The 12923-nt window shown below is 39.8% G+C and overlaps 1 protein-coding gene across 38 annotated transcripts in view; it reads right to left on the bottom strand.

The window, feature by feature from the left end:
- RIMS1 (regulating synaptic membrane exocytosis 1) overlaps positions 1 to 12923 on the bottom strand; it is a 350422-nt gene that overhangs the window by 15859 nt on the left and 321640 nt on the right. For 29 of the 38 annotated variants that reach the window (XM_056856567.1, XM_056856570.1, XM_056856574.1 and 26 more), the window contains one exon: positions 5826 to 6061. The exons of 8 other annotated variants lie outside the window; for them this stretch is intronic. In XM_056856567.1, the coding sequence (XP_056712545.1) occupies positions 5826 to 6061 (236 nt within the window). Of the gene's footprint in view, positions 1 to 5155; positions 5182 to 5825; positions 6062 to 12923 lie in introns of those variants that run through there. One more of the 38 variants, XM_056856601.1, reaches the window with a different exon arrangement.

The raw sequence follows: 12923 nt of genomic DNA, 5'->3' as shown, positions 1-12923 counted from the left end.
GAGGTTGGAGGCTCAGGAAACCTTTGAGCAGATATAGAACCCATTCTCAGAATGCTTCGATGTACTATCCAACACTACATAGATTCAATCCTGCGGAAGTCGGCTAATGGAAAATCCCTATAATAGAAAACAAAGGGGTTTTTTTGTGAAGCTCCTGTGGGGGCATTTTTTGGGGTAGAGGTCCCAAATTTTCAGGGTGGCTTTCAGGGACTCTCTTTGCATGAACTCCAAAGGTTGGTGAAGATTGGGTCAGGGGGTCCAGTATTATGGGGTCTGGAAGAGGTCGCCCCTCCCTCCTCCATAGACAAGCATTAGTCAATTAGTGAACAGAGAATCTCTTACCTTCCAATGCTTCTGTAAGGAAGTGGGAGCGGATGATCTCTTCCAGACCCCATAACTTCGGACCCCCAAGCCAATCTTCACCAAACTTGGGGGTTCTTGCAAGGACTGCAAGTTTGGGAGCTCTACCTCAAAAAGTGTCCCCCAGGGCCGAATTTTTTCGGGAAACCTGAAAATAAACTGAATTCCCATATTTTCGGGAAACCTGAAAATAAACCAAATTACCAGTATGGGAATTCAGGTTATTTCGGGTTTCCCAAAAAATCGGGCCCAATAAACCCGAACCCGAATTTTACCTAATGTTTTTTGCACATCCCTAAATGATGTATTAATATTTCTCACACATCTCTTTTCCTTTTCTTTCTACCTTTACCTCTCTTGTCTCTTAAAAAAAAAGGGAGCAAAGGAAAAGGAAGACAAATAACACATGGTTTAAATATATGGTTACCATGGTAATAGTAAAAGTTGTTCAGCGATAAATTGTTATGATGTCTTTTCCCAAATAATTTAGAATTAAAGTGGCTTAAATTCCTGTTCGGATATTGCAAAGTGTCAGCTTCTAGCTGTCAGTTAATATTTGATGGGGAAATGAGGTTAGAATGGGGTAGAAACAAATTCATTTTTGCAGTAAACCATTTTCATATGTTTTATATTTTAGTATGGTTTCAAGTCCTACACTTATGTTTCAATATACTGATTTAGAAATTGGTTAGAAAAAGGAACTTATAGTAGTGAAAGCAGAGTAAACAGAGATATTCATTTCCTAGTGCATGCAGATGATACAACTATAGTTCTTGTCCAGATGAGCATATTTTAACAGTCTGAAGGATCAGTTCACAGTCAGAAACTTGGATTGAAGACCTGCTATCAAAGTTTCCATGCATCTCATAAGTGCCAATGAGTCATAAAATCAAGACAGAAAACCCTGTGAAGCTAAGCTACTAACACTTTTTTGTGTAAAGAAGACATATTTATGAAGCATGTACAATCACTCTTTTGTGGCAGGAAAAGTTCCACCTAGCATCCTGCATTTACATGTAGCTGCTATCTGAAAACTAGTTTAATCAGTTATCATAATAGCTAGAAGCTGCGAGGATGAATGAGCGGGAAGGTGAGCGAGGGCCAAAAGCGGGGAGGCGAGTGAGAGCCAAATATAAATCTGGCCAGCAGACCCAAGTGAAGTCCACAGGCCTGCAGTCTGCTGGCCCAGCCCTGCCCCCCCCAGGCTGTCCTTGATTGGCTCCTTTGAATAGGAGCCAGTACAGAGAGGCAAATGGCCAGGTGGGAAAGTTCCTGCCGGGGAGCCTGTGAAGCTGCAGCAGGCTCCCCTGATGGCTGCCACCATTGCAGGGAGCACCTGGCTGGACCCAGAGGAGCCAGGTATGCTGCCCTGCTGTCCAAGGCGGCCCAACTTACCTTGTCCCTGCTGGCGCCTTCTTCAGCCATCCCCTGCGCGGGCCAGCAAACTGGGGTTCCAAGTGAGTCCAGAGCCCATGCTTTTCAGAGATTCAATTACTTTACTAAATCCATAGTGTAACTGTTGTTTCTTTCAAACAGGTTATCTACATCAGGGCTTCTTAAACTTTTTTCACTCTCAACCCCTTTTTGCCTGAGAAATTTCTACATGACCCCGGGTAAATAGGTATATAAATCTAACATTTACTGATAATAAATCATAAAAAATATTTTAATTTTTTTTTAAAAAAATCATTCAGTTTTGTGACCCCATATGATTTAGATTTGATGTAAATCAAGTTTATTTTCAAGGCTTCTGATTAATGTAGCATACCAAACCTGTTTTCATCTGTCATTTATTTCAGAAGTAATAGGTTTGTATATAGTATGGATTAACTCTATAAAGGAAGCCACAACCCTCAATTTGCAAGACTTGAGCAAGGCTAACTATAGGACATTTTGGAAGCCATTGATTCATAGGGTTGCCATGATTCAGAACTGACTTGATGACACTTAACACATACAGAGACATGCTTCTGTGCATTTTCTGATTCAAGCCCAAATTCACACTAGGATAGGTGTACAATTTAAGCCAACAGTTTCTTTAGCACAGAAATGACAGGCAACAGAAGAAAGGAGCTACTAGCTTAGGTTTTATACCTAGATTAGGGAATGCATCAAATTTGGGCAATAACTCACACAAAAGACACAAAAATGGATTGCTGACAAGGCAAATTTGAAAGAAATATTGCAATTGTATGGGCCCCCATCCATCTTGTATTCTTTCCAATGGAGAAAAAATTGGGGTCCATAACATTGGACCCCCCAACACAATCTTTACCAAACCTGGGGGTTTTGTAAGGAGAGTCACCAGCAGCTATGCTGCAAATTTGGAGCCTATACCTCAAAAAATACCCCCCCAAAGGCTCTTCATATGGTATAATGGAGCTGAGCTCTTTAATTTGCAGCTGAGCTTTCTGATTTTTAGTCTATGGAGAGTTTCTGTGGGGCTCGGGGGTGGTAGTTTTTTGAGGTAGAGGGACCAAATTTGCTGCACAGCTGCTGGTGACTGTCCTTACAAGAACCCCCAAGTTTGGTGAAGAGTGGGTCAGGGGGTCCAATTTTATGGGCTCCAAATGAAAGAAAAATGGGAGTCAATAAAATTGGATCCCCTGACCCAATCTTCACCAAACTTGGAGGTTTTTGTAAGGAGAGCCACCAGCAGCTATGCTACAAAATTGGTACCTCTACCTCAAAAAAAACAAAGAAAAACAACCCCACAGAGCCCCACAAAGACTCCCCAAAGAGTGCAATGTTGCTGAAGTTTCCCCACCATTATGAGAGTGGTGGGAAAATTTGTCTCAGCTTGAGTTTAAAATTGGACTAAAATTGCTTGCTTTAACTCTTTTGAGGAGTCTTTGCAGGGCTCTGTGGCACTGTTGTTTGATGATTGGGTCAAGAGGTCCAATTTTATCAACTCCCATTTTTTCTCCATTTATTGAATCCGATTTTTCTCCGGACCCAATCTTCATCAAACCCCAGGGGTTTGTGTAAGAAGTCACCAGGAGCTATGCTGCAAATTTGGTGCCTCTACCTTGAAAAACAGCCCCCCCGAGCCCCACAAAGATTTCCTATTGATTAACATAGAGCTGTGCTGTTTAATTTTTAAAGAGCTCGGCTCCATTATACCATATACTCCCCTGATTGCTTGGCATTGAGTAATTTTTTGATATAAAGCATAAGAAGAGACTGAGGTCAAACTGATAATCATGAACCATTGTGATGCAAGAAAACTAACCATACCCATGGCATATTCAGGATCTGTCAATGATGGTAGTATGTACCTTGGCAGTATATACACCAGGACTGCATAACAAATCTGCTGCTTTGAACAATTTTCATAGGTGCATGTATAGAAAGGTGCACCAACAAGGGAAACACGTCGTCTCTTTCCAATACAGGAAGGCAACTGTTACAAACTCTGTAGTAAGGCTGTAATAAGGACACATATTTTTAAAAACAAAAACAAAAAAGGTATCTAAGAAGACTGAAATATTACCCAATATAATCTACAAGCATAGCAGAAAATAATGCTTTTCCTCCTGACATTTCCATGCAGCAATGGCTGAAAATAAACTTGTGAAAAAATACCAAACTTTATACAAAAGTTAATATAGGAGCTGCCCAGTTTTCTGTGAATCTTTCACTTATTTCATCAGAAGAAATATATGAAATCTGCTGCATGATAAAACAATCTTATAGAAAATATACAAGAAGCACTCATAGCATACAAAAATTAGTAATACAAACACAGTAGAGTCAGTGAAGGTTAAAACAAATACCAAGTCTTTCTTGAATTTGCTTTCCAGAGGAAAAACTGAACAACACTAATTCATTTTTGTCTCATTTCTATTTACTTACAGGCAAGTAACAAAGACTTCAATACACTTTCCCCGCAGATGAATACGTATATCATTGCAACCTTTTAAAATTAGCACAAAAATCGAAAAGCATACCAAATGCATTAAAGATACACTATGAATGAGCTTACCCCCATTCACTTATTTCTAATAGTATATCATGGATTTTTCCCCACATCATAACCTATGCTGTTATCATGCAAAATGGAAGTATTTAGAATTCACTACTTGATAACTGAGGTTGAAAATACATTCTTATATAAAAGTTAGAACAGCAGAGAAAGGCAGAATATAAATGAACTAAGTAACTCAATATGAACCTAGTAGAAAGGAGAAATGTAAAAAGCAATGCCGTAGAGATGACTCTTGCTTTAGAAACTAGGCTGCAAGCACTTTTACTCAGAAGTAAATTGTCTTGAACTCAGTAGGACTTATTATGTTTCAGACTAGGATGCTGGAGATCTAAAAGGGAATGCTTTAATTTAGAATAACAAAAATTGGTTACATTTAATTTGATATGATCATATATAGCAAGTCATAGTTTTTTGTACAGACTGCAACAACTCTATTACTAACCATCACCAGCACAATGGTTTACATGATATTCTAAAACATAGCTAGTGCACAAAAGCATTTAGGAGAATTTATGCAAATAAAGAAAACATAATGAGTATAATTAAATACTTAAAAGAATGAAATGAGTATTTAAAATCCAATAGAATAAGAACTAATTTCAGATGATTCCCATTAAATTTACTGATTGGCACAAATGTATTGTTTATCCAGCGTGGTTGTTCATTAACCATAGCTGTATAAGCCATATACTAATATTTTGATAGCTTAATTGTGTTTTTAAATTCTGCTGTTTGATGGGATGGAAAGAAGAGTGATTTTAAAATGCGCAATCAAAAAATAACATAGATCAGAAATATTTTTCATACCTTCAGACTCTGCTTATCTTGATCATGAGATTGAACTACTGCTGTAAAATCTGACTGAGTTGTATCTTGGCACCAAGTTTTTATTTTTTTAAGTAATTTAAGGACATCTGCTGTCTCAGTGAAAGACAAGCCCTTCAATGGTTTTAATAGAACCGTGATCCTTAAAATGTATCTTCATTCTCCCTGTAGTAGCTCTGCTTTGTCTTTAGGCTATAGAGATGAGGCTTTTAAGATTTGTGAAGTAGCAAGAAAGAACAGGCACTTTAAAAGCACGCATTGTAGCATCATGCATGCTTTTATTAACTCACTTCACGAAGCCCATTTTTCATGTTTTTTTAAGTTTAAAGAAAGGAGACAGTGCTAGTTATTTTCAAAACAGATATATTTCTAGGAACTCAATAGAATTGTTGTGTCATACATCAAAATTCCAAAGTTATCGTAACTAGCCCTAATTCAAATCATCCTTCCACACTGGAAGGAGAAAAGAAGATAATCACAATGTTGACTTTATATCTCTGGTGAAAATAGAGACTGTACCATGCTTGATAAACATGTTAACATGCTTGATAAGTCATTCCCATGAGGAAATGGGGTTTCCTGGACTGGCCACACCTAAACACTGATCTGTGTGTTTAAAGAGCCATGTCCTTATTCAGCATATGTCACTCACCTGTTTGGCTAAGCTGGGATGTGCTTCTGCTTCTTCGAGATACCATGGCAACCACTTTGGCACTAAGGCTTGATCGTCTTTTCTTCCCACCTGTTCCAACTGTACCAACCGCAGTGTCTGATTGACTCCCATCATTGTGTTCCAGTTTATACACCTCTCCACTCACACTTGTGCTCTTTGTGATAATTCTCCCTGAAGTCCCCATCCGTCTGCCTTGCATTTTAGGAGTAAACGTACTATATTTACAAAGTAAAAAAAAAGTGCACATTTAAATTATAATTGTGTGTTTAACAAAATATTCAAATCTAAAAAAATTTCCCCATTATGGTCAAATGGTATTCAATTTTTTTACCAATAGCATAAAAACCTTGCTAAGTATATTTTCAAATATTTTGAAAACAAAATATACAAATGAGTTGGCTGTTTACAAATTCCTGAAGTTCCTAATTGGTATCTTACTTTTGAGTTCTTATTTTGACTGTGACCTGCTATCAATCACTGGTTTTCAAGTTATACACGTGAGTGCAGTGAAGTAGAAAGGACTTAGTTCACTGTGAGATGTTATTCAAAATGAAAGATACTGGAATGCTCTGCTAAGTAGCAGCCCTTGATGCTCTCACACTTAAAAATACTCATCATTTGTGATGGGAAACAATAAAAGAGCAAAGACATGTTTGTAACTATAAGGGGCTAAATATGCATTTGTTTGAGTGCTGGACCAAAACCAAAGAGACCAGGATTAAAATTCCCACTCAGCCATAAACCTCACTAGGTGCTCTTAAGTAAGCCATTACTTCTTAGCCTAACCTTCCTCAGTGGAGATGGTGGTGGGGAACCATATATGCCACCTTAAGTTACATGGGAAAAGGATATGATGAAAACAAATGTAAATACATCAATACATACTCCAAACAATATGTTTTTCAACAAATTAAAATGTGGTATGTTAGGGTTTCCAACCTCCATGTACTAGCTGGAGATCTCCTGTTATTACAACTGATCTCCAGCCGATAGAGATCAGCTCACCTGGAGAAAATGGCCATGTTGGCAATTGGACTCTATGGCATTGAAGTCCCTCCCCTCCCCAAACCCTGCCCTCCTCAGGCTCCGCCCCAAAAACCACCCGCCGGTGGTGAAGAGGGACCTGGCAACCCTATGGTATGTTAATTTATTTAAATAAAGTATTGCTGATTAAACTGAGGTTACACCAATATGACAGAAATAAAGCAAATGCATAGAATCTTCATTAAATTATTATTTATATGTTTATTTTCCCAAGAACTATAATGCTTCACATCATAATCTTGCCCGCAGCTCTGGTTTGCTGGGAAATAAAAATGTATTTACTTACTTTATTTTAATTTTTTTGGCCAAAATGTTTTTCAAAGCAGATAAACAGATTAAATATTAATGTGCTTGTAAAGTGCTGTTAATTCACAGCTGACTTTTGGAGACCCCTGCAAGGGGCTTTCAAGGCAAGTGAAAAGCAGAGGTGGTTTGCCATTGCCTTTATCTGCAAAGTCTTCCTTGGTGGTCTCCCTTCCAAATACCCACCCTGCTTAGCTTCCAAGAGCTGATGAGATAAGCTATACCATGCCACCTTCCCTCCCTGTTAATACAAATATAAAATATAATAAAAAGTGCTGGGGTTCTTAATATCTTAGCCCAGCAGACTGTTATTTCTTATAGAATCCATTATGCAGATGAAAAATGTATGATTGTTTATTAATTTAAAATTAATCTTCTTTGGATTTCTAATGCATGGACCAATGAATAATGATAAAAGTCAAAATTCATCTAAAGTCTGTATATAATATATCTACTAAAACATGAGCCTACAATATCAGACACTAGCAGAGTTACACCTTTCTTACTTAAGTGAAATCAATGGGCTGAAAAGATTGCACTGTAAATTACCTCATAACTCTTGCCACTGAAGACTAGCTTGGATGAATCTAAAACCAAAATCTATGCAATACCATTTATTAAGCTTTCAGCTATGAATCTTGAAATGCTTGTGCAGCCTAGGCAAGGGAGATACAGGGACCAAGAAAATCATTTTATTAATTTATTAGCTAGAAAGTGTAGTTCTATACTTCCCTTCCCCAGTTTTCTTTACATTTGTGTGCTTAGAATAAACTGTTAAAATTGGATCCCAGGCTTGAGACTTCCTTAGGCTTCTTCCCCCATGGGGCAGCTGCTAAGCTCACACTACTTTGCATACAGCAAAGGCTGAAGGGGGGGGGGGTTTGCATTGCTGGAGACAAGGGACTTTCCCTCTGCCTCTCTCTCTCTCTCTCTCTCTCTCATACCCACACATGCACTGGCCAGTGACAATAAAGGCTGTATTATGGCAGATAATTAGGTCTATAAAGGATCCAAAGGTATAGGGTGTCATGCATCTTTAAATGCAAGTACCTCAATGGCAGAGCCTTTGCTCTTTTACCTGGTCTGTTAATAATATAGTGGTAAGCTGCAGTACTGCAGTCCAAGCTCTGCTCACGACCTGAGTCGGTTTGAGGTAGCCGGCTCAAGGTTGACTCAGCCTTCCATCCTTCCGAGGTTGGTAAAATGAGTACCCAGCTTGTTTGGTGGTAAAGGGAAGATGACTGGGGAAGGCACTGGCAAACCACCCTGTAAACAAGTCTGCCTTGTAAACGTTGGGATGTGACATCACCCCATGGGTCAGGAATGACCCGGTGCTTGCACAGGGGACCTTTACCTTTTTTTTTTTTTTTTACAATGTTTAAGCACAGGCTTAAATTTTGGCTAGTCTCCAGAGGCAAGGAAAAATCCACAGATGCAGGGCAGTCACTGAGATCATCTGTAGCTGACATTAAAGAGTATGGCTTGGATCTAATGAACTGTGAGTGTAGCTGGCTTTTTGGAATTTCCTCCAAGGAGTAAAGAAACCCTTGAGAAGAGCATGGGATGTTGCAGGACCACCAGGTTAGAAAGGCTTGAATGATAGTTGCTAGACCTGGATGAAACATAAAATGGTTGCAGTCTTCTTGTTGGACTGAACTGGTAAGTTGTGGGTATTAGCCACGGCAAATAGAGCATCTTCTAGATGATGCCTCAAGATCTTCAAAGATGCAGATCTGAAATATCAGAGAAGTCTAATACATCCGCTGTCACAGATGTCCCTACTCCCCCAAACTCAACAGCTGCCTAGCAGGTTTTGTCCAGATTCAGCCTTAACTGGCTTCCTCACATCCAGTTCCTCACCATGCATCTATTGGACATGGGCTTGATGGCTGCTGTATTCTGATCTATATACTGTAGTATGCTAAACCCTAGAGATGACTGTGAACTGTTGGTGATTTTTTTCTGTGGGACTAGGTTGGCATTCATAGAATTACCCTTGAATGAATACTTTCATGCATTCCTAGCAAGGAGATCAAAGAGATTTGTGATGGGCACTCATCATTTGCATGGGATCTCCTGGACAAGAAGTACTAGTCAGGTCTGTCTTCCTTTCAATATCAATATGAGGGTGCCATGCAAGATATAGTGGTAGGTGACATTACTATGCTAATAGCACACAGCTGTACCTCTCAATTAAACCAAAACATTAAATATTACATTACAGAATATTATAATGCAGGGTGCAGTTCAAGAAACTTAATAATTGACAATGGGATTAGTGGACTTCTTTAGGCTAGGAGTGCCAGTCTTATCATCACAGCAGGGGACTGAAATCAGTTCAGATCCAAGTTCTTTGACTGAATAGGGATGTGAATTGGGATTCCTGACATCAATTACACTGTTTTGAAAGAAGTGTTTTGATTATCCAAAACTCCAAGGAAGACATGGTCTTTTTTAAAAAAGTATGCAGTTATGCCAATTTTATTTGGTTTTTCTCTAATGAAATGCCTGTTTGAAACCAAGGACATTCTCTTTGTAACAATATCACGGGGAACTGTTCCACATTGTTTAGCGAGAATTTTGCTGTATTAAATATTAAATAACTAAGTATTTAGCAAGTGTGTAGGAAGAGTCAGAGACACACTTGACACTGAGAGACACTGTCCTTCAGTGTTACTACTCTGAAGATGCCTGCCACAGCTGCTGGCGAAACGTCAGGAAAGAAAATTCCAAGACCATGGTTACACAGCCCGGATAACCTACAAGAACCAATGAACTCTGACCGTGAAAGCCTTCGACAATAACAAAGCTTCTGTTTGAGAAGCAAAAATGGGTTACTGTGTTTTAAGCTCTTCCCTCCCCCTCAGAATATCATTGTATAACTGAAGAGACAGTAGATGGAATGGAAAGAAACTTCTACTTCAGTAAAGAAGAAGGGAGTTGGGAGGACCTAGATTTTGTATAGTAGCATGCCCTCGCCATAAGTTGGCTGCGACTTGACGGCACTTTACACACACGCAATAAGGAAAATAAGGGAGGAGACATATTTAGTATTTGGGTCATTTATCCAGACTGATCTAGCAGAAAATTAACTCAGACAAAGCCATATCCTTATTTTATGGTGGCAAAAACAAATAAGAAACAGATAGATTAGAATCTGTAGGTAATTGTTTGTCATAGGGCAAGATAGTATTTGAATTTTAGTTTTAAAATATAGTGATTTGACAACTAAAAATTTACAAGAAAGGAAAACTAAACAAGCTGTGTGTTAAGGTACCTTCTATGGAACATGTGAGCTAGTTTTAAAACATCACTGTTCTTTCTGAAGTGATCCCACAGGTTAAGTTTCCTATTTATATAGAAAAGCAGGGGACTTGCAACGACTTTTGGGGGAGCATCGTATTTTACTTTCCTCCACTATTTTCTCTCCCCTTTTTCTAACAGCCCCCTTCCTTGCTTCCCTGTCTCCTTCCAACCCATCAACCAACCTCCCTCTATCTGTCTTCAGCTTTCCCTCCTTCCCTCCCCCGGTAATAGGGTTGCCGACCTCCAGGTAGTAGCTGGAGATCTCCTGCTATTACAACTGATCTCCAGCCGATAAATTCACCTGGAGAAAATGGCCACTTTGGCAATTGAAGTACCTCCCCTCTCCAAGCCCCGCCCTCCTCAGCCTCTGCCCCAAAAACCTCCCGCTGGTGGCAAAGAGGGACCTGGCAACCCTATTCTAAAACCAGGTTGAGAAGACAGTCTGAAGTAAACTTTCAATTAAGGAGTCCTGTAGTGATATGTTTTTTTTGGGGGGGGGATGCTGTTTCTTCAAGGCTTTTGATAAGGTTCCACATAACTTTCTTGTTGACAAGTTGGTAAAACATGATTTAGATCCTATTACTGTTAGGTGGATTTGTAACTGGTTGACAGATCATAACCAAAGAGTGTTCCTTAATGGTTCCTCATCCTCTTGGAGAAGAGTGACAAGTGGAGTCCTGGGCCCTGTATTATTCAACATCTTTATAAATGATTTGGATGAAGGAATAGAAGGGATGCTTATTAAATTTGCAGATGATACTAAATTGGGAGGGGTAGCAAATAAGGTACAAGATAGAGCCAGGATACAGAATTATATTGACAGGCTGGAAAACTGGGCTAAAAATAATAAAATTAATTTCAGCAGAGATAAATGTAAAGTTCTGCATTTAGGTAGGAAAAATCAAATGCATAATTATAGGATGGGGGGACTTCTCTTGGCAGTAGTATGTGCGAAAAGGATCTAGGGGTCTTAGTGGACCATACACTGAACATGAGTCAGCAGTGTGATGTGGTAGCTAAAAAGGCAAATGCGATTTTGGGCTGTATAAACAGAAGTATAGTGTCCAGATGGTATCACTTTACTCTGCTCTAGTTAGACCTCACCTAGAGTATTGTGTCCAAATTTGGGCAACACAATTTAAGAAGGATGTAGACAAGCTGGAACATGTCCAGAGGAGGGCAACAAAGATGGTGAGGGGTCTGGAGACCAAGTCCTATGAGGAAAGGTTGAAGAAGCTCAGTATGTTTAGCCTGGAGAGGAGACGACTGAGAAGTGATATGATAGCCATCTTCAAGTACTTGAAGTGCTGTCCTGTAGAGGATGGTGTGGAGTTGTTTTCTGTTGCCCGAGAAGGGCGGACCAGAACCAATGGGTTGAAATTAAATCAAAAGTGTTTCTGACTGAACATTAGGAAGAACTTTCTGACAGAGTGGTTCCTCAGTGGAACAGGCTTCCTTGGGAGGTGACAGGCTCTCCTTCATTGCAGGTTTTTAAGCAGAGGCAAGATAGCTATCTGTCAGCAGTGCTGATTCTGTGAACTTAGGCAGTCATGAGAGGGAAGGGAGAAAGGGCCGTGTCAGTGTTTGGCTCTCGTGGCCCTTTCTTACACGTCCAGGGAAATGCTGATCACTACTTTGGGGTCAGGAAGCAATTTTCCTCCAGGACAGATTGGCCAGTGATCCTGGAGGATTTTTTTGGCCATCTTCTGGACATGGAGTAGGGGTCCCTGGGGGAGGCAGTTGTAATTTCCTGCATTGTGCAGGGGTTGGACTAGATGACCCTGATGATCTCTTCTGATTCTACGATTCTATTATTTTACCTTGTAGGGGTGACTTACTTGACCTTAATCCCAGGAGAGTTGGAAGCTTGGTTTCTGGTTGTTTGAGCAGACAAACACACTAGTGTCAGCTGCCAAGACTGAGGTTTGGGGATTCACACTTCAGAGGTTCTTGTAGGTTATCCTGGCTGTGTAACCGTGGTCTTGGTATTTTCTTTCCTGACGTTTCGCCCGCAGCTGTGGCAGGCATCTTCAGAGGAGTAACTCTGAAGATGCCTGCCACAGCTGCAGGCGAAACGTCAGGAAAGAAAATACCAAGACCACAGTTACACAGCCCGGATAACCTACAAGAACCAATGAACTCTGACCGTGAAAGCCTTCGACAATATTTTCACACCTCAGAGTCTGTAATGTGCGTGTTAACTGCCCATCCTGTGACCTCCTTTGGACTAGGGGTTCTTGACACTGTTAATAATCAATAAGCTGTGGATACCAAAACCCCCAAAAGCGCTCACCTGGCTTTCAGTAACATACTGTAATCAATACTTCCATAGAACATGAGTCTTTAAACTATTTTCATCATATGAACTCACAATATAGCACCTACATATAAGCACAATGAACATTTTTTTACTTCAGTGTGAGA

Source organism: Euleptes europaea, chromosome 10 (assembly GCF_029931775.1).
Source record: "Euleptes europaea isolate rEulEur1 chromosome 10, rEulEur1.hap1, whole genome shotgun sequence".
Lineage (NCBI taxonomy): Eukaryota > Metazoa > Chordata > Lepidosauria > Squamata > Sphaerodactylidae > Euleptes > Euleptes europaea.
The sequence above is the reverse complement of the archived record's forward strand: the minus strand, read 5'-3'. Positions and strand labels throughout refer to the sequence as shown.